The sequence below is a fragment of the Myiozetetes cayanensis genome, unplaced genomic scaffold (genome assembly GCF_022539395.1).
Source record: "Myiozetetes cayanensis isolate MyiCay16 unplaced genomic scaffold, myiCay2020 scf12, whole genome shotgun sequence".
Taxonomy (NCBI): Eukaryota; Metazoa; Chordata; class Aves; order Passeriformes; family Tyrannidae; genus Myiozetetes; species Myiozetetes cayanensis.
The window spans coordinates 4,767,392-4,795,168 of NW_026086826.1; the positions used below are offsets into that span (position 1 = coordinate 4,767,392).

At 39.5% G+C, this 27,777-nt stretch overlaps 1 protein-coding gene across 3 annotated transcripts in view; it reads left to right on the top strand.

Annotated features, from left to right (window-relative positions):
• Positions 1-27,777, top strand: part of MAST2 (microtubule associated serine/threonine kinase 2) — a 184,635-nt gene that overhangs the window by 56,325 nt on the left and 100,533 nt on the right. For all 3 annotated transcript variants that reach the window (XM_050307179.1, XM_050307178.1, XM_050307180.1), the window contains one exon: positions 22,545-22,576. In XM_050307179.1, the coding sequence (XP_050163136.1) occupies positions 22,545-22,576 (32 nt within the window). The remainder of the gene's footprint in view (positions 1-22,544; positions 22,577-27,777) is intronic.

Sequence of the window (27,777 nt, forward strand, 5' to 3'; positions counted from 1 at the left end):
GCAGGTGTGAAATGGAACAAGCCAGACCCAGGGCCATCTCTTCCCAGCCAATCTGTGACCCTAAGGCTGTTCTGAAGTGTTTCCAGTGTTAGGCTGCTTTTTTCCCCCCTTGGGTATAGGTAGAGATCTCCCAGTCTGTAAAAAGGTCCGTGGTTTGGCTTCATTTTTCATGATTGTAGGGAATGATTTGGCCAAGGTGGAAGGATTTGTACTGACTGGTAGAGAGATCCCCTGTGGGGGCTGATTGTGGGGTGCTTGCTGGGAGGTGATTAGGATCTTAAAACCCTTAAACAATGGGGATAAATGTAAAGGCTGGGGGAATGGATTGTGGGGAGCTGAGGGCAAGGAAAAGATTGGAGGTGACTAAAACAGGGACATGAGTGATTTTACAATTGAGATTGATTTCAGATTGCAAAGGCTCTGGGCAGACAGTTTATTTTCTCTAATGGTCTCCAGTCATTTGCTATTTGTTTTTCCAGCTTTCACCTTCTCCTTTTTCAAATGTGATGTCAGGCACCTTCCCATTCTGAGCTTGTTGACTGTTTTGGTAGGCCCTGCCTTAAAACTTAAAAAATTTCTGGGCCAAATTTAAACCTGACAGTTCAGTTGCACTTCATCTCAGAACATTTATTTTTGAGATAGCACCCTAAACTTCTTGTATTGAAATGGGCAGATATTAACGTTGTGGGTTTTTTTTTAACAACAACATAATCAGGGACAGTTTTGCTGTGTGCTGATTGCCTGCTTGTAAGTTTTGAGAGTTTGACAGTGCTGAGCTGATATTTTTCTTCCAAAGTGGCTACCATGAAGAAAGCCCCCCGGGGACATGAGACTACTGTAGACTTTCAGAAAGCAATGTTGTGCTTGATTAAGTTTAGACAGATGATGGAGTGATGTAGTAAAATCATTTTTGTTAAGGCATAATATAACACAGAATCCAATGTAGTGCCATTGGGACTGATAAAAATGAAATACTAAAGAAAAACCATGTCCTTACATACAGCTTTCAGCAGCAGATGCAATGGATGTAATTTAGTTGTGTGGTGCTGGAAACATAATATTGATTTACCATGAATCAAGAGAAATAGCTTGTACCTTGGCTGGTCGTGTGGATTGCAGCAATCTTGGGCGAACCGGTTACCTAAAAATGGTGCTGTAGCAGAATTCTTTCTTTTTGATAGCCATGGGGAGGAGATTGCAGCCAGGTGAAAAATTCAGTTACCTGTCTAAATGGGGAGGTGAGAGGTCCTTATGTGCTGTTGCTGGAAATTGCCAGTTTTCTGTGTACCCAACTCATACTTTTTGGAAAGAATGACCTCTTGAAAGTGAGCCCTTGCATAACTTGCATAGAATTCAAGGCAGTGGAATGAGAGGGGTTTGGGGTAGATCTTGCTTCTACCTTCTTCATCTTTTTGTGTAGCATTTATGTACTACAAGATAAACATATTTTTTTCTCTCTTAAAAAATATCCCAAGCAAAACAGCATTTGAGGTAAAGTTGCAGTGACTTCAGAGAAGGTCACTCTGGTCACTGTGTGGCACGTGAGTTCTTTCTGAGAGGCAATAGTTCTCTGGATCTTTACTAAGTGAATTACTGGATGAAGTGATTTCTGTTCCTTGCTTGTGTTTTTTGGCAGACAATATAATGCTAACAAAGAGTTTTACTAACTTCACCTTTCAACCAGAAAACAGCTGTGTTATCTTATTGTTTGAGAGACTGGTCATTCATTTATTCCCTAATCCTCAGGTGACCTGGTTTATCCTGAAATAAGATGCCTTTAAATACCCTTGACATGGACCTTGATATTTGAAACAAGGCTGTCTGATATTGCTGTCTTGGGTCTCTTTATGCGCTCGTCACTATGACCAGGTGAAAGTGAGTATCTCAAGAACCAACTACATATTTTTAGTTTATTTTTGAATGTACAGAAGTCCTGTATTGTAGGCAAATTAAAACCTTGTCACAAGAGGCTTTGCCTCCCCTCGTTATTCCTCCTTTATCCTCACTCTGCAGTGTGCAGATCCTCCACAGCTACCAAACTCAATTTCTCCCCAAGTATTCTTTGTAAAGAATTAGTGCTTCTAAACTTCTAGAAGGCAGATTTCAGACAGCATTAAAATAATTCCTTTTGGTATTTCAAGAGCCCCCCGTTCTCCTGAAAAAAACCTACCAACAAACCCAAACGAGCGAGATACTGAGATATAAAAATAGACTACCTCTGAACGTGGGCTGGGCTTTTGAGTCTTTGCTGAGTGTTTTTATAGGACTGGTTGATTTGGTTTTTGTTTATTTTCTAAAAAGGAATAAATGAACAAATGCTGTTTGTTTTCAGGAACCAATGGCTGGCATAAATTTACAGGCATATTGTGATGGGGAAGGATGGGTGACCCAAATTACGTGGAAGCTGCAAGCATCAAACAGTTTGGGATGCTGAGTCAGTTGTGATAGAACTCTCTCAAAAAGAAGAAATTCCTATTAATTGCATAAGAAGCAGGTTTAGGGACTATCTGATGCCACACAAAGACAAGGGAGAAAAACCTCTGCCACTTTTCGTCTCGAGTGTGTGTCAATTTTAAAAAAGCAAAAATAGAATAAAATCCTTTTATTAGTGTAACAGATCGTGATTGATAGTTGATATTATGGCTAGAAATCAGTTTTAAGCACTGTATTTTGAAACAGCTTGAGCAATACTATAGGTTTTACTTAACATGCCTCTCTTAAAATCTTGTTTCTGTTCTCTCTGTGTCTTTCAACCATGCAAACATTTTTTTGATAAGATATCTTTTTTCATCTGTTTGCAGTAACATTCACTTTATTGTTCAATAGTCAGTCCTCTTATTTTCCCCCTCTGAATCTTCCAGTGGGTATTTGTGACATTCTGAACTGCTTCATATCAGCCAGAAACCCACAATGAAACAGAAAATGAAATCTGATGCAGACAAAGTATAAAAATATTTGTAAATATATTTTAAGTCATAGTAAAAAACTGTTTAATTTCTTGAATGGAGCAAAGTTTCATCTGAATGGGGGCATCTTAAAGATTTGTACTTAGACAATATAGCCAGGGGAGTCAAGAAGGACAAGGCAGACCAGAGTCTTTCATTGCTTTCACATCTAAATCTGTATACACAGTGTTAATTGTTACACTGAAATGAGTCAATGGTAGGTAAAAACTGAGCAGTTTGAAATCCCAAGTAAAAGGAGATTATCTGTCAATCTGCTAAGCAGTGTTTGCCTTTATAAACCGAGCAGAAATCGAAGTCGGGGAAATTAAAATGAAAAAGTAGAAACTTAACTTTAGATTTAACAGTAGTAAGATACTTAGAGGTTATTCACCATTGCCTCTGTGAAGTAAGCTGGTGGGTTATCAAATTGTTGTGTTTGGAAAAAATTACTTTAGAAATGATACATCAGCTGCTAAGGTCAGGTAGACTAAACCGAATGTTTTTAGAATTGATTTTTCAAGTAACTGTCAAGTTCTTAGGGAAAACCACAGAATTAAAAAGAGTAGAAATCTCATAGGTGGAAACGAACAAAATGCTACATCCAAATAATTTAGTAATTTTACATGAGAGAAATACTGAAGGGATTACCTTGGAAATATGTTCCTTGTGTTTTAATTGCCCTGTCAGAGAAGGTGATCTCATTAATGGTTAAGTTTTGTTTCTCATATTAAAATCCATATTTGGATTCTGTAAGTGCTTCCATATACCATCTATTTGTATTATCTTCTAGTAAATGTCTGAGCTGGTTTCAAATTCATATTATGGACGAAAGGTTGCAGTAAATGTTGAATCTGATCATATGGATATAGTGTCTTTTGAACATCTCTGGAAGCAAATCTTATTTTGCTGCTTTAATATGTTTGAAGTCCAAATTAATCTTACACCTAGATTAGCATTACTGGGATGTGATAATGGATTAAGTACTGATCTTTTCTGCCCCCTGTTTCATCAGCTGCTTTCTTCTGCAGGAGTGGTAATTGCTTTGGAATGGAAATCTTCAAATAGTGTTTCAGTTGATAAAGATTTGTGCAATATCCATGCAGATATTCTTTTGCATTAAAAGGGATTTTTCTACTATTTATTTTGACACATGTTAAATAGTGTAAGAGATATCAGAATGTAAATCATAATTCCTTAAAGAACTCGTGTAATAGCTATTTGAGTCGTCTTGCAGAAATATAAAACCATAATGTGGAGATCAACTCATGAAAATTTTAAACTAAAAATACGAGTATCGAAGAAGAAATAGAACATTTATCCTCCAATACACTCAATGCCACAGGAGTGACTACACAGAAAGTAAAACTATCATAAGGGGACAATGTACAGTATTAGCTCAACAAGGAAAGTATAAACATTAGTACTAACATTAGAAGAAAAGTGACAAAGTGACTAATGTGAATAAGGTCTCCTATTTTTGATCCAGGTAAAATTTCCCCTGTACTGTTTTGATCTGGACCATTAAACACGTAGCTGCCAAATTGATGGAGTTCCAGCCTCAGAACAAATAGAAGCATAAGTCAGCTTTCAACACCAGATGAATTCACCTGGGCAGGAGAGTGTTAAGAAAGGTAATGAAGGCAATGTGAGTGAGGCTTTTAATGGACTTGCAGCTGTGCAGGTGCCACCTCCTGCACCTGGGCTGAGATGTGGCAGCTTCGTGTCCTGTCCTTACCTCTGATCACCTCCCGTAGTTTGAGCACGGCCTGGTTTGCAGGCAGTTTGAGAATTCACTGAGAAATGAGACCATTTGTGCTGTTCCTTAAGGACAGTCACAAAACAACAGGAAAAACTTAACTGCAATATGTAAGGGCAGCCAATTAACTACTGGGATTACCACTGTGACTCCTGGTTACAGGAAAGAGATTAAAACTCCACTAACAGCAGAATATTAAATAAGAACACTTGCTAAAAACAATTTGAACTTTCAACTGAGAAAAGCATTGCAGAGGACAAAAGTGGGAAAAACCTGCCAAGTAGTGTCATGATTTTACAAGAAATTAATCTTTGGATGTGGGAGGTTGCCTTCTGAGGCACAAGACATGATAACAAGCTAATGCTAAAAGAGTAAGGAGATAGGCTCCCTTTGTCCCTTGGTGGTGGACAAAGTAGAACTTTCTCCATAGTACACAGAATTTAAATTTTTTACAGGTAATACAAGATGCTGATGCATTAACAACACTGCCAGCTATCAGTGTTAGAAGATCTGAAATAATCCTTTCTCAGTTCATACAGCTTGCATCTTCATCAGAAGGTGATCAGGCAAGACCTGTCACTCTTCTGTTCCATTATTAATGGTAGAGATCAATAAGTGTATTTCCAAAGTCCATAAGTATGTGTAATATGAAATTTAATAACCAAGTCAAAATTATGTTAACCAATGAAAATAATTACTTTAAAGGCGCTAATTCCTGTTTCTATGGGGAAAGCCTTATAGTTTAGAGATGCAAAAACCTGAAATAACAGCTCCTGATGGTTGCTGAGGGAATGGCAGTCAAATGGATTCTTGGTAGCTCTTGCTTCTCCTGGAAAACATTCTGATCCACAGTGTCGTCTTCAGCAGTCCCATTCCTATTCCTGGAGTGCATCCTCTTGGGAAAAGATGTGGTGATTTGGCTCCATCTCCATCCAAAACGACACATTTGTGGCTTAAGAAGTATTTCAGCTGAGACTTCTGTGTACCCACAGCAGACAGATCCTTCTGTAGTCGTCCTTTGCTGGAAGTCGGGGCTGATGGTCTTGCAGCTAATCCCTCAAAAGCAACTTGTCGTGCAGTAGACCAACAGAGTGGAGTTAAAAAGCCAAAAAAGGTTGATTGTAACTAGAGAGGATTCACTGAAGGTGGGCCATAAAACAAACAAAAAAGCGCTCCCACAGAAAATGGCAACGGCAGCCGTAAAATCAGATAATAGAGTGATCCTACCATGAAGACAAAACAGCAGAAAAGTATTAAGCCCCCCCAGAGAACCAAACTAAACAGAAAACACAAAACAAACAGGCTTAGGACAGGGAAGCACAGACATAAAGCAGCAGCCATGTTGCCACTAAAAAAAAATCCTGTCCTTAAGAAGATTAGGAAAATTCCTCTTGTGCTGATCTTTCACAGTTGGTCTGCTATATATACATATATATATATATATATATTTATATCTCATAGGGTGTTTTGAATGCTTCCATAAACTGCATATCTAGAAAGTGCATTCCAGACACCTGTGGCTTTCAAGCCTTTTGTTTTCCAAAGAAAGAAGTCAGTTGTAAAAGAAGGTGTTAGAAACAATGCTGCAACCTGTGCTGCATCAGTCCGTTGGAACAAAACGTGCTCATGTGGTGTCTTTGAAGTTTGTGTATGTACAAATGAAAAGGTGTGAGCTTTCCATTTATCCCAGGGAAACAGAATTTCTTTGTGTCTGCATATTCCTAGAAATTCTGTGTATGTATCCATACTAATGAAATAATGTGTATCACTGTCCAGTTGTATCTTTTGAGGACCTCAGAGAATGCAGGCACTTCATTTCTATTGTTTTAGAAGCGTGGTCTTCTGAAAATTAGAAACTTTAATTTCCATTTTGAGCACACTTAACACCTATTTGTGTGCATTGTTTCTTGTGCCAACATTGTCCTTTGTTGTGAGTAGCTTTCCTCCCATGGGAATTCTCACTGGATTTTGCTCAATGAATCCAAGAGACTCTCCTGCTGCAGCCAAAGACTTCTTTTGTTGGAATGATGGCTGCCAGCGTTTGAATATTCATTTTAGCTGGACTGGAGATGCTCCTTGCTGAGCTGTGGAAGGCACTGCTCAATGCCTGTGCTGTCACACTGCAAACATTTGAAGCTACCTCTCTTCTTCTGGCTAGAAAGACAAGTTATTTCCTCTCTTCTGAAAACTTACTCCTTGGTGCTTGGAGTCTATTTTCTAGTTTCAGGCTCAAGTGTGTATTACATAGGAAAATGAATTTCAAGAATAGCAGTGAGCTGTCTCAACCAGGAGCCTGGGATTTGTCTTTGTGAATGACATGCCCAGAACCAGACATGGCATCATAGCTGCTGATGTGTTTCTGATTGTGCTAATGGCATTATAATAATTTCCATAATATGTTCCATCCCGTTCTTGATGCTGCCTAACAGCTTGTTTGCCTTTTTTTCCCCCTGTTACAGCTGTCCATTGTCTTCCCAGTTTCTCCTCTGTCCTTTGTCAAATTGGTGCTGGTTTGGCTGTGTGTGGGTGTGTGGGTAGTTAGTTGTGTGTATATTGATTCTGGCATTGTGTTGACCAGTCTCCTAATAAATTCCTTCACTGCCAGGGATTTATAGGAAATCCACACGTTTGGTCTTGTTCAGTGTCTGCTATTGCAGTGTATGCTGAGATTAATGGAACACTCAAGGAGACCCTTATGGATCTCTTATCTAACTATTTTGCTGTAATAAAACAATTTAATCCTGATCCTTCTGCACTTGGTTGGTTTTCTGTTGTTGGTTTGGGGTTTTTTTCTGCTTCTGCATGTAAGATGCTTGACACAACTAAAACATTAGGCAGTGTTCTGCCTGAGCATCTGAGAATGTCTTACCTGTCCAGAGATGCAGGAGTGCAACAGCATTTTCTAATTTATATAGAGAATAGGGAACAAGAGAAAAGGTTGGCTGTCATCAGTGGAGAGAGAGAGAGAGAGAGAATGCCTCAAGTCAGCATTTTAAAACAACTCCAGAAATTCAGCAAACCAGACTTGGATAGATCTCACCTATTTCTAATTTGCTTAATAGAACTAGAATAGGGTGGGAAGAGAGCAATCTTAATCACTTCAAGGAGAAGCTTAGTTAATATTGGCTCCCAATACCTAACTTATTGTTAAACATAGGGTACAGGTGAAAATCTGGTGTCTCAGTGAAGGGTTCTCAAGTTATTGCAGGAATTGCAGATACACGATGATGTGGTCAGAGAGCAGGCCTTCAGCGTGGGTGTGTGCACGTGGGTGGTTCAGGGAGCAGTAAAAGAACAGGTTTGCTCTTTTAAACTGAAAGTAACTGAACTGGACCAGCTTAGGAGGGGGGCTCAGAGCTGGGACCTACAGAGACACAGCAGGTCAGTCCTGTCTCAGCTGTGGCAGCCTCTGCCCTGCTCTGGGAATGGACCCAGCCCTGGGACAAGATCCACCTTCCAACCAAAATCACTTCATCCTTCTGTACTGAGGAGGCTCCTGCAAGCAGAGGTGATCCCTAAGGATAAGAGGAAGCTGATTGTGATAGAGGGTGACTCTGTGAGTAAATGCAGTTAAATGGATTTCTGTGTGAGATGTTCAAGGGGGCTTTGAGGGTAATTTCAGGTTGCTAAGTGGGACACAGAAATACAAGATTTCTGTGATAGCCTTCTCTGTAATACCTGCCAGCTCCACGTGTGGGAATCCTGTCGACAAGAGATTAGCAGCCCACATGTGTGGATGATGTAATGGATGATATAATGGTGTAAAAAGAAGGGATTAGGTGTGATGGGAGCTGACCAGCCTTTTGGGACTGAAGGCTTCTTCCCTGAAGGAATGCTGCACCTCAATCAAGACAGAACCCTGCTGTGGGCACTCAAAAATCAGAAGGAATGTAGAAGGCTGGAGACAAATCCCAAATAGCATCTCTTGGGCTTCAGATTGGCCTTTTCAGGAAGCAATTATTTTGTTATGTGCAAAATAACCTCTCAATGGCTTATCCTAATGAGCACTGGCCCAGACTGAAATCTTCCACTCTTGTGACTTGTCCTAACTTTGCAGCTTCCCCAGCCTTATTAATTAATTGATTAATTAATTTAATTGTTCCTGATGTCACTGTCTTGAACTGAGAGTTGGTAGCACACTCCTGGAACTGTATTTTTTTGCTCTTACAGACCGGAATTCCTGCCCAAATTGATTCTGTGATGCTTTTCTTCTGTAATATTTTTTTATCCTGGTAAATTTAATGCACAGAGCCTCTTCCCTGCCTCTAGATCGAAATCTATCAGTCCTGAAAAGTAGATGCTCACAATGCTATCCCATAGATACCCTGTGTGTGGGATGCCTGTTACAGAGGGTGGTTGTTGGGTGCCAAATATGCTTTTGTTTTATTTTTCAGGCTTCCAGAATGAATGTGGAAGCACTTGTAATTTCTGCTTTGCTCTGTCCTCAGTATTGCACATGGCAGCTCCCTGGCATTGTGGGCAGATTCATTTCCCTTTCCCACATCTTGCTATTATGTTGTTTATTTGCCTGTTGGCTTTTTGAACCCTTTTTTGCTCCCTGCATTTCTCAGGCTCCAGAGACTTATTTGCTTTGATAGGCATACCTGAATCTATGAAGCAGAAGCCTATTAGGCATGAAGGAAACCATAGATGGAGATTTTCAGACAGTACAATGAACTTAATTTCACACTTTTCCCATTGAAATTAATGGAAATTTGTGCAGTGAGGTTCCAATATTGTTTTGAAAATACCAATTTTTTTTTTTTTTTGGTCAGTCATTTGCTTTATGAATTTCTAGGATTGAACAGGCAGTGAAATGCTATTTAAGTATACTGAAATTAGCAACACTTGAAGTATTAAGACTGAAAATAAGGTTTAGCCCTCCTTAGTATAGATAATTTACAAATAATTCTTTCAAGTTTGTTTTACAGTACAGATTCTGCTGCCTAGAACCAGTACACATTTAAATACTCTGTGTCCATCTGCGTTTAATGTTAAACTTGGCCAGAGAGGCTTATAAATATTCAATTAGAATAACTGGGAAAAATGAAAAGAATATTTTATTCATCTATAATGTCTATTGATTTTTTAAATAAGTAGGCATAATGTCTATCGATTTTATTTTTTTAAGCAGGTTATACATTGCAATTTAAGCTCTCTAGATATAAATGCTGGGCAGATTCTTACAGCTTCAGGCAGGGGAAGGAGTATGATTTCAGATGCTTTACCTGCAGCTGGAAATATTCCAACACCATGTTAACAAAGCAAGGCACTTTTTCAGGGGCTCAACTGGTAAGACAGTGGACTCATTCCATCTGGAAAACTGCCAGGTCTCTGGTAATTCTTGTCTCTGTGTGAGACAAGAATATTTCTTAAATAAATATCAGGCTGATTTTTAAATTTGTTTCAGAGATAAATATCTCTATAAAAATAAGTGATGGGCAGAGAAGGAATCATTCGTTATTTAAGAAGCTACTGTGGAATTAATAACAGTGAAAATATGGTGCTACCTGAGACATGCTTTTTTTCTTAATCATATAGTTGAGAAAAGACCATTTAAGATGTTAGGTCTAAATTGTCACCACTTAAGCTGATATGTAAACCTGGAGTAACCCCAGAAGCTGCACTGGGATTGCTTTGGATGGATGAATGTGACAAAATTGCCCTTTAACCAGTCATCTGTAATTTCTTGACTACATGGTGGGTTTGCTTTCCAGTGCTGTAATTCTGAATTCAACAAGTACAAAGTCCACGTTAAAAATAAACCCTTATATCCCAAAGGTTCCTGTCAGAAGGTCTCTCTTTCCTCTGAAGTTAACTGAAGTGCTTAAAATGCAGTGGTGAATTTGTAGCAATGTTTTAGCCCCAAGAATAGGATTTATCATCACACCTTGCCTTTTCTTTGCTGTGCTTTTACATTGTGAAAAATGAAAAAGGGAACCGTGTGAAAAGAGCTTTGAACCTGCTGCAATCAGAACAGGTTGGAACTATTTTAGCAGTTTCCAAATTCTTTTATTGAACTGAAAAATATCAGTTACTGCCGAATTCAACTTTAGAGGAGAATGAATGGGATTAATTCACTTTTTATTTAATTCACTCTTTGTGGGTGCAGTGAATGATCTTACAGGATCTCTTTAGTTCTTTTACTAATCCTTCGTTCTGGCTGCTCAAGTTGCACTTGTCTTGTGAAACTTTGGTGAGCACCAGTACAGCTTGTGGGTGTCACTGGCTGAGAGAAAACCTTGTGGAAATAGGGATTAATGGGTTAAACACCTAAAGGAAACACACCCAGATTTTTCTTGATGGAGAAGACAACTTCTCATACCAAAGAGCAGAAGTAGATGGTTGCTATTGGAAAGTCACATCTTGAGTCATTCTATGCAACTATTTAGATTATTTTTTCACAGATGGTCACTAAACTTTCATCTTTTTGGTTGCTTCTTTGTAGTTTGGTCCCTCTCAAACAAAAATGTAAAAATTTTGGTTAAAGGTCTTAGGTTTGTTTTTTTTTTTTTTCCATTAGTTACCATCATAAAACTTAAGCATTTGGTCATCCACAGCAAACATTCTTTGTAGAGAAAGTCCTCTAATGTACATGGCAGCACATCAGAATTGTAACTTCTACTCTGAGAAAAGCTATTTAATTGGGGCTGATTGTTAGCAGGGTGGGATAGGCAAAAAAAAAAAAAATTGCAATGAAACTTGAAAACCAACAATGAGAAGGCTTGTGCAGAGGTATACAGCTGGGTTTTAGGTGCTTGCAGCACTTTTGTACTTAACTTTGATGAACTGAAACTTTGGCTGTTAGGTAGTTTGCAGTTTACATGCTGCTTTTTCTTTCCAGTAGGAGTAAGGGTTTTTTTGTAGGTTTTATGAAATTGTGTATCAGAGGAGCGCAGACTTTGATTCTGGTGTTAGAGGTCTCCTATAGTACATTAAAGATGTTGAGTTAAAAATATCATATTAAAGACTTTTGGACTCCCCAGAAGCTATTGTGAGCTGAATGCTTTACCCATGCATTGAACTCAACCTGCAAGTGTGAGCGAGGAGATTGATCAAACTGGATGTTGTGAGATCTGTCAGATTGAGGAAGAGTTCCTTCCCAAGACCTCTCTGAGGAAAATCACTGTTTAGTGACAATTTGTGATGAATTTGCAAGTCTTGCAAAGACTTCAGAAATTTCTTCTGCACCCACAAACACAAACAGGAATATACCTTAAACCCTGACTTTAAAGTCAACAGCTGAATGAAAAAACCCCTTGCAGTCTCTTCCAAAATGAGTAGAGGATGAAGACTGTAGAGAAGAGTAATGGTAGTACAGACAGTCCTGAGTACCTGGAAGGCTTTTCCTGGTGATGAAATCAGTGTTTGTTCTGATTTGAAGTATGGTAAAGGACACAAGGCAAGTTTTAGAGATTGATTAGTATCTTTTGTCTCCATATATTTTCAAGAGGGTCCCTGTTTATAATTTAAATGCAACAGAAGGAGAATCCTAGCCAGAACATGTCCTTGTAATAGAATCAGCTGTTTCTGTCAGTCCATTACAGAGCACTAATCACCCATCAGAACTAAAAGTCATTATGCACAGTCTGCAGTTTCTCAAATCTGTGCTTTGGGAGTGCCTGCCTGTATTTTACCAGTACTTTAATTGGGGATGAATTTTCGTTTACTCTGAAACAGATCTCTTGGCACTGAGTAAGCCTGAATTACCCAACTGTATTAAATGTGAGGCTGTTCAGAAATAAATCTGTGAAAGATGCTTAAATGTATCCCATGCTTTCTCACAGGAGAAATCCTAGTGATCCAAAAACTCTTACTTCACATTTGCAGAATTTGGAGTATACATGTAGGACAGGACTGGATGTGGTCACTTAAAAATATGGCCAGGGATGTTGTAGGTCAGTTCCTGTGGTTCCCAGCTCTCCTCTCTTTCATTTTGAAAGCAATAGATGCTGTTCTGTGAGAGATGTTCTGCCTCCTCTAAGCATGAAGATTGTCTTACATGCACCAGGATAAAACTTTCCCCACATTCAGTTTAACCTGTAAATAAATCATGGGTTTGGCCCAGCACCACTTTGTGGTTTCCCACTTTATATTCCACAGTAGAGCATTGACTGATATGGACATGACAGGCACCTGAAGTTCAGATAGTCCAAGATTATAATTTTAAAATTAGGGTAAGGTGGGTGGTTATTGCAGTTCTGTCTCACCAAAACAAGAGAGGACCATTGAATTGCCTTTGTTTGTTTGTTTGTCTTTATGGTTAATTTAAATATACCTAAACAGACAAAATACCTGTTTGAAAGTATGTGTGAAAGAGATAATAGGAAAGCATCTTCCAATTTAATATTTGGTATTTTTTCCACTGAGAGTGTTGCTTTTCAGAACTAATTATAAAAAAATTGTGGCAAATAGGCTCTGTGTTATAACTGTGAAGTGAGTCCCACTAAGTTGTAATCCCCTTGTATTTCTAGGGGATGAATTTTTCTTCCTATACACATGATACAAATGTAAAACTTCTGTGGCTGTTTGCTTTTTCTGTAAAGAAAATATTTATTGTCTGGGAGTGAATCAACTGAGCCCTTTCTTCCATCACTTCTGTCAAGGGTTTGTGTTCCAGTTTGGAGCTCAGCAGCCATCAGCAATATCAGAGACTATTCACTTTTAAGGGCAGAAAGAGAAGTTAAAATTCTGTTGCCTGGCTGGCACCTCTTATTCCAAATTTTCCCGTGGTGCTCAGCATGTGGAATTCTTCACTGAGTCGATGATGGCCTGTAACTCTTCCCTTGCAAAAAAACCCAGGAGCTTCTTTGCCTGTTTTTGTGAGAAGCAGTGATTTGAGAGGGGTGAGCTCAAGTGCCTCATGCAGCTCAGCTGGGCAATGAAAAATTACATCTGCTTGTTCTGTAAATAATGTCCAGCCAGAGCAGATGTAATTAACTCCTGAACTTAATGGATGCCTCGTGAGGTTACAGATGCTATCAGTCATAAACTAGATGAAGGCAAGGGGGCTCTATATGCTTGGAATTCCTTTTAGGACTAATTACTAAATATCTTTAAAATTGATTGCTTATGCTTTCAATTTCTGAGAGTGTTTTCACATGATCTATTGTGGAATGGACTTGCTGCATCTTTAGAACAGGATGGGAGACACCTTCATTGTTGAAGGTTTTTGTGGAACAAAAAATTCTTTGTTCCCCAGAACTTTCTCCCAGAACTTTACTATTACTTGGTCTAATTTCAGGGCTGGCCAAGCTGTCCAGCAAGACTGGTCTGACGCAGATTTTTTTGGTCTAATTTAGCTGAGAAATAAACAAAGATAAAATTCTGTTGATGTGTCACAAGCGTTAGCCTCACGTCGACAAAGCAGTTGGAGACACGGGGAATGCCTCTCAAAAACAACAGCCAAATTTAATTTCTGCCTGCTTGCTTTCAGACAGCTGGAGGGTCAGTGAGAAACCAGCCTGACAGAACAGACAGAACCCTTTGGACTGTTTTAAGAGACTTGCTGCTGATGTTAATATTGAACTGACCACGTACCTTTTCTTGCTTCAACTACAGTGTTGAAGAATGCCCAGTTTATTTCAGTATAATATAATGCCAGTGTGTTTCAATATGATTTATTTGTTAATCTTTTGTTCACAGTCTGCATTAACAATGCACTGAATGGATATGAGCTGATGAGCCTGTCCAGGAGTTTTTGTGAGATGCACATAGTTTTATTTAACTTCTACTTGGGATGAACCAGAAGGGTCCCCAGACTCATCAAAATTATGTTGGGCTTGATTGTTCAGTTTTAAGGGATGTTTAAAGAGTTTTATGGATAAGTTTGGTGGTCAGGTAGCCTTGATGACAGCTGTTAATTCCTCTAAAAACAACCTTTTAAGGAGTAGACGTATGTATAGTAGAAATATCAAGTGACTTTATCATGGTTTAATATTAGTATGAGCCATCAAGGGAGAGAATAAAACTGGATTTGTTAATTTGTAATGCTCTTGGCATTTTTAGCAGCTGTGACTGTTTCCTTGTGATCCTTGCATGCCCAGTTTTTGGTGCAAGTCAAGACAGAGTAATTTTAAGAGCGGTTTCTAACAATAGCATTACAGCTGCAGTCCTGGGTGGCTCCAAGATGACACTCTTTTCTGCATTTTCCAAAATTTTGTAGAACATGACCTTTTGACTTAAATTTCTGAAACTGGCGCCGTCTGGCAAAATGAAAGAGAATTTGGAACAGTCGCCCCCATTATTTTGGACGGCGGTTCAAGGCTGGGCTGGCTCTTTCACACATCAGGAATCTGCTTCGTGGCCTTGTAAAACTAGAATTAAGTAATGAGGAAGATTAATGAGCTGTCTAAGCTGTGGGCTTTATTCCTCTTAATATTCCTTCTCCCTTAGGCTAATTTGTGCAAAAATAAAGTACACATAAGGAAGATTTGCAGCATTTATTAGGGGGTGTTTCTCAGGTTTCAAAGTATACCTTTTATTTACAGAGGACTAACCCACATCTTGCTTTTTCTTTTGTTGATCCACACACACATTTTGGGTAGCTGTTATTGTTTATTTCAGGAGATAAGTTATCATAATGGTCTTCTGGAGCTACTGCTGTCGCAATTTATGGATTACCTGTTAGGAGAGCAAATTCACCTTTTTTTCTTCTGTGCTGTTTTTTTTTCTGTGCTTCCACTCCACAGCTAGGACTCTGGGTTGCAAAATTCCAGCTGTAATATTTAAATTTGCCTTTGCCTGGAAATGAAATTACATCTTACAAACATTCTTTTATGTGCTTTTTATCACTTAAAGGTAACTTTGGCAAATGTATTTGAAGAAGGCTGCTGGTATGGTTGGTTCTAAAATTTTTTTAATTTAATTTTAACCTTGAGGAAAACAATCAAGTTGACAATAAATTAGTTTGTTGATGTCTAAGGATTGAACAGCTGAGTTACTGTATCCCAGTTCTCCATCTGACCAGGGATCTCAGAGGTTGTCTCGCATTTTCAGATACCACCCACTGTTTAACCTCAGCTGAAAAGCTTGGGATCAAATATGAAGAGAGCCATTGTCTTTGCTATGGAAAGAAAGAGGCTGCTGCTTCACTGATCGTGTGAAATGAGAGTGACCTGAGCTCCTGGATCCCAGTAACAGAGATGGGAATGAATCCTGGGGAGGAAATGAGAGGTGGAAAACTTTGAGTCATTCGTTGCTGTGGCCCTTGAGGGATGTGTGGGTGCCACCCTGCCCTGGGCTGTGGGTGCCCAGTCCCGTGGAAGCTGCAGCTCAGCTGTGGCAGGTGGCTTTTTCCTGGGGCTGGGCAACTCCCCATTCAACCCTTGGGAATGTGGTTTGCATCCACTGCTTTTGTTGTCCTCTGCCTGTCCAAGCCATGACGTGTTTGTTACCACGAGCAGATCCCGTCTGGCCCATGGTGTGATGTGTAATGTTGTATTTTGGGCTTGAAAACATGATGTAATGTACAAAATATGGAATAGACACCCCAGCTGACTGAAATATATATATATATATGTAAATGGGAGTGGGCAATGAAAATATTCTGAGGAAAGTGTGAATTCTTGCCTGTTTTGAGATGTATTCTGGAATTATTTTAGGTCAAGGAACCGAAAGCTTAAATCTTATGGAAAGCTCTGAGGTTAAGTGATATGAAAGGTTAGTGGGCAGCTTCTGGATGCATTTATTCTTGACAGGTTAATGCACAGATGTGACCTGGATCCTTAGCTTTGCTTACAAAGGAATAACTTTCTGTTGCCCAGGCAGAACGGCTGGCGGGGGAGGGAAAATAATTTGCTGTGTTTGAGAATTTTGCTTAAAAGTTTAAAGGGCTTTTAGCTTTATTTCCTTTTGCAGTAACTCCAATTTGAAATAAATCCAAAGGCTTTTTATTTTGCTGACTAGGAAGGGATTTCTAAGCTGAAGAGGAGAAAAAGGCTGGAAGATCTAAAAACATGAAATGCATCATTGGCTGATTCGTGACCTGTGGGTTGGAAGACTGATCTATCCTGAATATTTAGAGAAATAGGGCTGCCTGTAAGTTAAACAGCTGAGAGGGTTTTTTCTCCATTTGGTTTTATATGTTAATGTACTTTGCAAATGGCATTTTTACTGGCATGCAACTTCTGTTGGGGTAGAGAGCTACTCCAGACAGGAAATTTAATTTGCTTTGAACTTGTAGTATGTTTAGGGTAGCTCTGGGTGAACAGGTAGTCAACACTGTTGTCTATTCTGTGCCACACACGTTGTCCTAAAGGCTGTGGCACTTTGACACTGAGAATGTGAGATTTCTTAGGAAAAGGGGATTCCAGGCAGTTTGGCTGGTACTGGGAATATGGGAAGATGCACTGGGACTAAGCCATCCATGGCAACCCCTGAATTTGTGTGATGGCAAACATAAATTCAGTAGAGTGCAGAGAAAGGTCTGGGAATTAAACTCTGTGTCCTCTGAATATTTTGAGTAGTATTGGCAAGAGCTTGGGTATTCATTTTCTGTATTTTAAGTATCTCTGGAGCTGAACAGATGATCTAACAGTATGATCCTGAATTCAGTTTCTTAAAAGTCAGTAAATTGTAGAAAATATCTGTGGCATATTCCATAGGTTAATCTGACCTTCAGTGTACATATGGTGTTGGTGTTGCTGTTTAAAATTCTTCACGGATGAGTTTGGAAAACAAGTTCAGATGTAATCATTTCTAGAAAGAGAAATTGAGAAGAGCTGTATTTAATAACCATTTACAATGATATGGTGAAAAGAAGGAAATTATTTTTCCTGACAGATTCTGATAGGAGAAAGAGAAGCTTATTATGGGGTGGGTTTCTTTTTTCTTTTTCTTTTTTCTTTCCTTTTTTTTCCTTCCTGTTAATCTGATGGATGGATTACAGTTTGCCCTTGCACGGCCAGTTGTACTTTCCGTCAGAACTGGAGATTCCAACCCTCATTATATCATTTCTGTAATGCAAATGGTTATGTATAGAAGGAGATTTAATTAATCCCCTGCTGGTTGGTAGTGTACCCTAAAGCAAACACAGTCAGCAAAGGAAAAAAAAAATTAAAACACCAGTGCATGGTACCAGGTCACTGACTGTCAGTGGAATTTCATCATCTGTGAAATATTAACTTATTAACTGAAACGTATTTACTCTCATAGCTGTAAAAATATTTGTCTGTTGTCCCAAGTGAGGACAGCGAAGCTACCTTGCAAGAAACCAAGGTCAAAGGCAATCTCAGGAATCGTGCTGTCTGCTCTGGCAGAAGTATGGAACATCCTGTGTGGCGATGGTTCTCCCTTTAATTTGCAAGGACTCCATTTAAGCTGCCATCAGTGCACACTCCAGCATCCAACTTTGCCTGTGGGTCTGTGCCATATGCGCAGCTCCGTATTCAAGGACAAATTACAAGACTGAGGGAAAGTGACAAATCTGAGTGATGGGCTCCTGGTTTTTTTCACACTTTCATAGCGTAATGTGTCTGTTTAAAGGGTGTGGGCTGTGTTGCTGGTCAAGGCACAGATAGATTTCCAGGCTTCATTTCAGTGTGCAAACACCTGTGCAAAGAGCCAGCTCTCTTCCTGCTGCCGCCTGAAACGGTCCTGTTTTCAGATGCAGTTTTGGTGTCTGAGAGCTGACAATTGAATAAATTTTTCAGTATCTATGCACTAAACAATGTATTATGTAAACAGGGAAAGTGGTGTTTGACTTGGCCAATGTATTTTCCGTCCTAGCTTCCTTGCTGCCTCAAAAATAAGGATTCAGTCCCATTGTCAAACCTGAACTGTACCATGATACGGTGTCCAACTGACTTTATATCCTCATGATCTGAGGTGATAAGATAAAAGGAAACAAATGTAAGGAACTCTTTTGAAGGCAGGTATTTGAATCTGCTTTTTGTGAATTCCACAATGCTGAATTTCTTTCCCAAGATCCATTTTTAACTACTTGTCTGAAAATTTGCTGCTCCTTTTGTCATGTAGAGATCAAGTTGCATGTTTAATAATTATGCCTTGGAATATGGAACTGATACAAAAAAATTAACTTTCAGAACAGTCTGTTCTTGTCATTTGGGTACTGCAAGATTTAATACACTCTTTATTTTTTAGGATCTGTGGAAATAGTTCTTTATTTCCCCTTCTGAAAGTTCTGTGTGAATAATGTGCACCAATCTTTTAAAATGTTCTTGTGCTATTTAGCACTTCATATAAATCAAATATAAATGTGAGCCTCTATTTTAAGGGTTATATTGTTGACCTAGAGAGCAGGTGGCATGGGGGCTGGCTGAAGTAATAATGGTAATATAAATATAGCTACTGGCAGCACAAGTGCTCGGGGAGGCAGATGTGCTGTCGGAAGGGGCAGTTTAGAATCTTGCATGTTCATGTGTTGTTCTCATCAGAAGGGTGGTCTGAAATGAAAAATGTCCTTTAGGGTAAACTGGCTTATTGAAAGGATTACAGCTGCACCCTGTAAATAGTGTTTCAGACCAGGTAGTCACAGCTCAGCACTCTTTTATTGGTTATCTCCCCTCTTCAAATGTGATTTATTTTTTCAGGATACATGGACATATAATGCCAAACTCCGTTATGGTATGCATCAAATCACCAGGCAAATCACACCACCTCCTTCATAATTTACTAACTAAAACATTTAATCTGTGCTATAAAACTGATTCTGAGTAGAGTTTAACCTTTGTAGGGAAGTGCTTGTGAAACGCTGTTGGACTTTTATGTTTTGCACAATTACTGAATTGTTGTTTTTGTAGCGCTGCTTCAATATGTTTGAAACTACCCTGTTATGTCAAGGTGTAAACTCTCAGTTTGTCCCATTGCACACGTTAGTGTTGAGCCATCTTAAGACACGGCTGAGTCCCCACCCTGTGAGTGGATCCCCATCCCTGGTAGGCATTTCCGTTGTCTGCTTGATCCCCTGGAGACCTGCAGTGTTCTCCTGACAGTGACCACCCTCAAACAGGTGCCCTGAAACAGGCCATCAGTTGTCTGCATTCTGCCCTCTCCTTCCTTCCATCTCCAGGCCTTTTCTTTCTGGGATGTGACCTTTTCAGACACCAACTCACCACTGATTTGGGAAAAGCAGAGGATGTCATCACGCTGCTCGTGGCTGTGGAACATCCAGCTCAGACACTTTTGCCTTGGCCCCGCTGTTCATGGTCTGGTTTGGGGGATTGTAGGTGCTGTGTTACCAGCCCTGCTTTGGAGAGGCAGAAAAGGGTGAAGAGCTGGGAGGGTTCTGCCTTGGCATCTCTCCAGAGGACAGAAAAGGTGCCGTGGAGGTTGGGACAGGGCTCGCTGTATCGTTGTTAGGGTTTTTGAAGGGGGTTTTAAGACTAATATGAAATGAGGCGTAGTGGAACAACAGGTATAAAAATTGATTGTTTTGATTGTGCTCTTTGTTGTCAAGTCCACGGTGGTATTAAATGTGAGCTGGTGCCTATTGATTCCACAGCTGCACTGTGTTTGTCAAGGTGGAGCTGCAGAAGGAAGGCAATTGCTCCATGGATAGGATAATATTTCAGTTGCATTGAGATGTCATCTGCTGGGACTTGCTTCCTTCCTCGCTTGTGAACTCAGCTGATCACGGTTTTCAAAGGCACAAAGCTTTCAGGAGCAAAGCCCAGGGCAGTCCTCCTTCCAACCTTGCATGCATTTAATCCTGAATTGCCTATATTATAGGAAATATTAAAGGTAATAATTGTGTGAGTCAAACAAATGTTCAGTAGAGGAAAGGACAGGATTTGTCCGTTCCTGTTCCTGGACCATGTTTCTTGTGGTGCTATGTCTGTAAGTCACCATTACTGGAGCTGTGCTGCTGCAAGGGAGTGTTCTCTAAGTGACTTTTCAGCCCTAATGACTAGAGCAAAGCTTGTAAAAATGAACCCTAAAAGCTAAAAAAAAACCTCTAGAAGGTAGATAAAGAGACTTAAAGGTCACTGTTTTGCTTTTTCAGCCAGTACCATGACATTCCAGAGCTTTATACATTCATTCTGAAAATTTCTGGGGCTGCGTTGGAATAAGCAGAAATATATAATTTGAATGGAAAAATTGCCCTCTGCCGAAAGGTGTCGTCCTCTTTAAAGAGGATAAATTAAATACAGCTGCTCATGTGATGTAAGAGATGTGTATGCATGTGTAAATTCTATACTATCTACACAAGCAGAATAATATATAATACCTATATCTTACCTATTTATTAATCTATCATTTGCAGTGGCAAAAAGCTGCCTTTGCTACGTAGGCTTCATGGTTGGAAAGAAATTCTTCCTAACAAATGAAAGTGGAAGAAGTACCTTTTTTAGAATATAAAACACACAACCTGTTATAGATGCTAATGATTTATTATCTTAGGCACTTGAAGTGTTTTGATTAGATCTTGACAAGTTTGTCTGATGACAGGAATTTATTTCTCGATGCTGTAAGCTGTCAGCCTTGTGATAATTCACACATGAAATTTGCTTGGTACTGTTAAACTGTAATGAAATTTCAAATTGTGGAGAACTCATACTTGAAAAGAATAACAGCCTGTTTAAGATTGATTTGTTTATTGATTTATTAGTTTTAGTGGCTGTAACTTTTTTGGTATCTTTGAAAAACTTGCAGGCAAGTCCCAGGCGTTACTGACCAGACCAGTCACTGACTGTCAGTAACACGGTCATGTCAGTCATGAACACTGTAACTAAAGACAGAGATTTTACCAGATTTTATGGATTTAATGTTTTTCCTATTGACTTTTTTTCCCCAAAAATTCATCGAAAACGCTGATTTTTATTTTTTTTTTTATTTTTATTTCTATTTTTCCTTAGAATGGATGACAGCCAGCTGGTATCGGCTGCGCTGGCACTTGCTGTGATCAGCCGAGGCGAAGCAGCCCGGGATCAGCGGGGGCTTGTCCAAGGTCTCTCCCGGCAGGGGAAGATTTTAGGGATCAAACCCAATAACCGGCAGGGAAGATTTTAGGGATCAAACCCAATAACCGGCAGGGGAAGATTTTAGGGATAAACCCCAATAACCGGCAGGGAAGATTTTAGGGATCAAACCCAATAACCGGCGGCGGCTGCGGCTGCCACCTGGCGGCGACCCTCGGGAGCGCAGCCCCGCCCGGCCGCCACATCCAGAGCCGGGAGCTCCCTCGGGATGCCGCGTCCATCGCCGGCCGCGCCTCGGGGTGCTCGTGGGCTGAATAAAAACCTTAAAAAGAAAATAAAAGCTGATATAAAAAGCTTAACACACGCCCCCCGCCCGCCGTCTGCCTTTGCTGGTGCTGCCGAGCTGCAGAACGGTGCCGATGAGTGGCAGTTGTGTTTGGCCTCGGATTTTTTTTTGTGATGATATGTAACACAAGTATGTTCAAAACAACAAAAACAAAATAAAAACACAACACCAAAACAGCAAACCAAACCCCCAAAAGCCATTCCCTTACATTAATTCTTCCTTTTGGTGAGATTGTGAGGCCACACCGCACAGCTGCAGGCACGCTGCGTTCCACACTTCTGGAAGTGGTTTGGTCTGATGCTGATGTGCTATGTAGGACAGAATTAATTAGTGCCTTATCTGTGCTCAGGCTTGAATTTCAAAGTTATGTGTGCTCTGTTGAGTGCTTATGATTTTTGTGACTGCAATGACTGTTTAGACAAAATGAGCAACTTTTGTACCCCAGCCTGTGCTCTGTGAATGTGCAGCAGCAGTGCTGTGCAGTTCTACACTGAGCATGCGTTGGGAAGTGCCCAGCTCTTTATTAATTTCACCTCAGTCGTTTATTGATAAATAAATTAGTAGTATATAATAACAAGTGAAATTAACTCAGGTTTTCATTCTTATTTTTCTTCCAGAAAGAGCTCAGTCTCCCCAGAAGAGGAAGCTTGTAAGTATAATTATTCTTTATTCATCCCTTGGTTTGTTTTGAGCATATATGGCTGTTCAGTTGTGGAAGTAATTTAGATGGGCAGATGCTCTGTTTTCCCTGTTAGCATTTTTAAGAATCTGTCATGCTCTTGGAAACGGCTGGCTTGGATTTCTCTGAGACTGAAGCCTCTATTCATTTCCTTAAGTGTAGTAGGAAAAATAGTAGTAGTGTAAGCTTACTTCTAATTACCAGCTTGAGCTGATCCTGATATGGAAGTAGCTGTGGTGTTGAGTGTTGCTGCACTGACATCGCTGAAGTGACTCCAGAGAAGTCACTGATTATTTATGTGATATGGACAACTTTGATCAGTGTTCTTCAAACAGTCTGTTGACAGAAGTCTAAGCACGCAGCTCCTGGGCCATGCAGGTCAGCTGTTTGTGGAGCAGGCAGTCTGATAGAGGTGTTTCAATTAAGTAGCACATGTTGGGAAAAGTGGGCTTTTAAAAATGTGCTTTAAACAAACAGCAATTTTTTTAAAATGCATTATGATGTCTAAAGAATTTTAGTGAACTAATTTGTGTTTCAAGGGTGTTACAGAGCTTAGTTTCTGCCATGATTACAGATTTATGGTGGAAGAAATTACATTATTGATTGCATTATATAAAAGAGAAAGCTTCTGTCCTGCCTGCTGTTGCATTATGATTTAAAATTGTTTCCCAAAGCTTGTGGACTACGGACATGAAGCTCACAAAAGCATATATAACCTTTCTTCCTCAGGTTTCTGGTTCTAATGCGAAATTATTTTCAGCCTTCCAATGTAAGCTATCCCCTTTGTGTAAGAAACAACGTTTGGAAAATGCTGTGTAGTGCCAGTGATTCAGGGCTCAACAATACAACAGATCAAAAGGTCTTTTTTTTTTTTACAGTGAGGCATGACCAGACCTTTTTGTTTAGTTCATATGACAATGATAAACCAGTCAGGGAGTTATTTAAAGAACATGAAGCACTGACTGGTTTGGGGTATTTTTTTTTAACCAGTGTGCCTCAAAGGCTGGCTTAACGAGATTTGAGAGGTTTCTAAGGCAGGTGGTGTTCGTCATTTGAAGATTATGAAGGTTCTTTGATCAAATAGTGGAGCAGTGAGTTACCAGTAAGTTTTTTGTTAATGCAACTTAGATATTTTTGGACAAAACTTTTGGAATTGAAATTGAGGATGCTGGAGATATTCCCTTCCCTCATTCCAGTCTGGAGGTGGGTATGACACAAAACTGTTTATGTGTTTTCATTTGAAATATCTGAGATGCAAATGAAGTGCTTCATAGGTGTGTAGTGTTTTTTAGTGTTTTACTAGTAACTAAACCAAATGACTGAATCTTTTATTTCTATATTGACTTAACACCTTCAGTTTTCATTACTTGACAAGTGAATGCCTTTTAAGCCATTATTATGTGAAGAAATTTAGCAACCTGTGTCAAGAAGATCCAGGCCATAAATCTTAAGCACAAGGTGGGAGCTATTAGTGAGGTTGAAACTCTATGAAGAATTGAAATGTGTTAAGTTCTTTGACTGTGTTGTCTAGTTCATTACTTGCTTGTGATAATCTGGAATTACAAGTCAAGTACCAAGTGGAGTTGAGAACCAAATGATTTCTTGTTGTTTGAAAAGTTTAACTTTTAAGAAATGAGTACTGCATTGGACTGATATAAATTCCATATATATATATATATAAAAAATTGATAAAAATACCAGTATATACTGTTTGTGTTGGTGCTGTAGTATTAAGTTTATAGGCTCACTGAAAAGGGACTTGTGGAGTTGATGTCCATGATTTTCATATCCCAGTATCAGAATACTTACTTGGTTTAAAAAAAAATCCACTCAGTCTTCAAATTAGGAATTAGAGATATTTATATCAAGGGAATAATTGTAATTTATGTGTGTATATATATGGTAAAAATACACATATACTACGTAGAAATTTGTTGAACCGTTCTGTCGAGAAGGACAGATAACAACTGTAAGCAGTTCACAATTCTTCTGGAGGCTTTTCATCTGCTTGAATCAACAGTGAACTTCATAAATAAAAATAAATTCTGAAAGTAAAATTTATTCTGAAAAGCTGCTGTTGTGCTGTGGCTGATGAGTAGGGATAGTTATGGATGTAGCTGCGTCCTGATTCATTGACTGTCAGTCATTGACTTTTGTTCACCGACAGAAGCAGACGCAGGAATTGACAGGAGGATGAAGTATCTGGCTTGGAGCCAGAAAGCCTCAAGAGGTGCATCCATTTGCTGCACAAACCCCAGCCTTTGCAGCAGTTCAGTGGCAACTGTGTTATATACAAACATCAGCCCCTCAGCATTTTTTTGTGTGCTAGTTTGGAGGATGGGGTGCACTTAATACTGTAAAAAAATAATATTTGGGGAGGAAGTTACTGTTTTACAGCCAGCCAGAAGCAGAATGAAGACTTGATTTTAGCCTGTGGATTAGCTCAGGTATTTGTCATTGCTGAATGGAGAAGGATGAGCTTTTCCTGACAATGCTTCTAACTTTTTCTTTGTTTGACTCTCATTGCTTCATATTTCCTGGGTCAGTATGAGTAGTCTCTGTTTTCCTGCAGGGACTTATTGTAAGCATGGACAACAACAGTTGCTGTGCTTATTTGTGCTCAGGAAAAGGAGTGGAGTTACATGTCTCAATATTTTTGTCAGGAGAGCGTGAGCAGTTTTCCTAAAGAAGGAAATTCATCTAAAGAAGGTCTTGGATAGAAGCTGAAGAGAATGAATGGTGGGATAGAGCCTGTGAAATCTGTTGATGAGTGGCTCTGTTTCCATATTAGCAGAAAGGAGCATGGGCACAGTGTAAAGGATGGCTTTGCCCTTAGATGTCTTGCAGTCTTATTTTGAAATAATCAGCACAGAGTGAGCAGACATGTAAAACAGATGGGGGAATTGTATGCAGGGTGACATTAAGAGAAATGCCTAATTATTTAGATACAATTTTGTTGTAAATATGCTTAAAGTGTTTGTGTTTCTGTAGGGGAGTTATGTTTAATACACTAAAGGAAATTATACTCAGCTGAGTTGTAGGCTGCTAAGAGGTTGAATAGTATGAGGAAAGGAACAAGTAGTTCTATTCTGTCTCTGGTGTGGTTCAGTAATCAGAGTTCAAAGTTTTCCTTTAATGAATTATGCATATAAATGTATTGGTTATGTTTTTCCCCGTGCTTTGTTCACAAAAGAAATCATTACCATTCATGAATATTTTCTTTAATTTCAAATAGCGAACGCGGAGTGATAGACCCAAACTTTGATCTCCAGCCTATTAGTGGAAGTGGTTTAATTATTTTCAGCCATTACCCTGTTGTGTTCTTTGGGAGCTACATCGTGTACAGAGATGGGGTTTTTGTGTTGTTGGCTTCAGCTTTCAGATGGTTTCGATGTGCACCTGCACGTGGAGCCTCGAAAGGACAGAGGTGGGGACTGTGCAGCGAGACGGGGTTGGTGCTGCAGCTCCTCTGCGTGCTCCTGGGTTTAACAGCAGCTCAGCACCCAAAAGGCCAGGCTGCAAAGTGCAGTTCTCACTGTGGCTGCAGGATGCACAGCCCCAGCCTGCAGCTCTCTGTTTCTTCTGGTTGCCTCCTCGGTCGCTAAATCCAGTTGGGGTTGCGCTTGAGCCGTCTGGTTTCTTGTTCAGTTCCCCGTTAATAAGAAATGAATAATAAATGTAGTTGTTTATAACGTGAACTTTATTGACTTACTTCAGGCTTTTTAGTGAAAAACGTGGGTTTATGTTGGAAATCCTCATGGTTTCTAAGGCAGGGTTCACTAGTGTGGGTTGCTGTAATTTTTGGGCTATCTAAATGAGTAATTTGCTGAAGAGGAAATATGGCTTTCCCTCATTATGTCTAAATTTGAAAAGAGTGATTCCCTCAGCAAACTAAATTTGCTAAACCAGTTTTTAACTTCAGATATAAGTTATTTTTGTTAATTCTTTCCTGCTATCAATGATCTGTATGAAATATACTTTAAACTCTGTGTACAAATGGAAAAAGAACATGGAGGCATAAGAAACATGAAAAAAAAATTTTGATACAGAGTATGTTCAGTAAAAATACATATTTATATAAATCAAATATTATAGACTGCTGTTTTGATGGTGATAGGTGCTAGTAAAAAGTAGTATTTACCTTATATTTTTATGTCTACCTCTATGAAATATGGTAAGCAACATAACAGTGTTTGCTAAAGACTTGTTCAAGCCTTTTATGGTGGATTTTATGCCTTCTAATTGCTTTTCAAGGCAGTTTATGTCCACTGTGGGACTTGTTTTCTCTTGTTCTCTCTCCTTCTCTGCACAACCCTTCTACTTACAAACCTCTGAAGGGTCTTAGTTTCTCCAGCCCTAGACATTTCTAAGGGTGTTTCATTAAACAAATCTTCATCATAATTTGTTAAACTTACTCCCAGCTTCCTGACAGTAAAATAACACACAAACACACCAGGGAATTTCTTTGGGAGGATGTGCTGAATTACGTGTATTCTTTTTAATGTTTAGACCTTGAAAACAACATCAAGTTTGATGGCAGGAAAGAAAATTTCTGGCCTTTAGTGCTGGTTTATGTCTTCATGTTGACATGCTCAGGTGCTGTGGGAATTTCTTCTGTATCTGCAGAGAAATGGAGTGTATCATTCTGTTTCTGCTCATCTTGGAGGGTGAGTGTTTCTGCTGGAGATGGATCGATGCCATTTCCCTGCCAGGAGCAAGTGCTGTTGCCCCAAGGGTGGGGAAGCCAAAGTGTTAGAAACAGATGAAAAATGGTTCTGAGAAGGAGAAGGGAGTTGTGCTACTTTGGCACCCTGTTCTGATTTGGATCTGGAAATAAAGTAAGCAGTAATGCCTCCAGTCAATGCTTTCTGCTTGTGATTGCTTTTTATAGATGGAGAGAGAAAGAGGTGGCCTCTTCTGACCACCCTGTCCTTCTCTGAGTGCGTAGAAGCAGCTCACGAGCAGCGGATCAAAAATAACCTGCTGCTCTTAAGCTGATCCGTGGGGCTGGCTCTGGGGGTGGAACGTGCCAAATTATTCTTGGGGGGCTCCGAAGCAGTTGCTGTTCATATATTAGTCTTTAAAAATAATTTGAAAGCATTGTTTCTGTAAGAGAATGATTTGGTGAATTAGGGGGATTTTAGTGTTGTGTAAAGACTGTAATCTCGGAG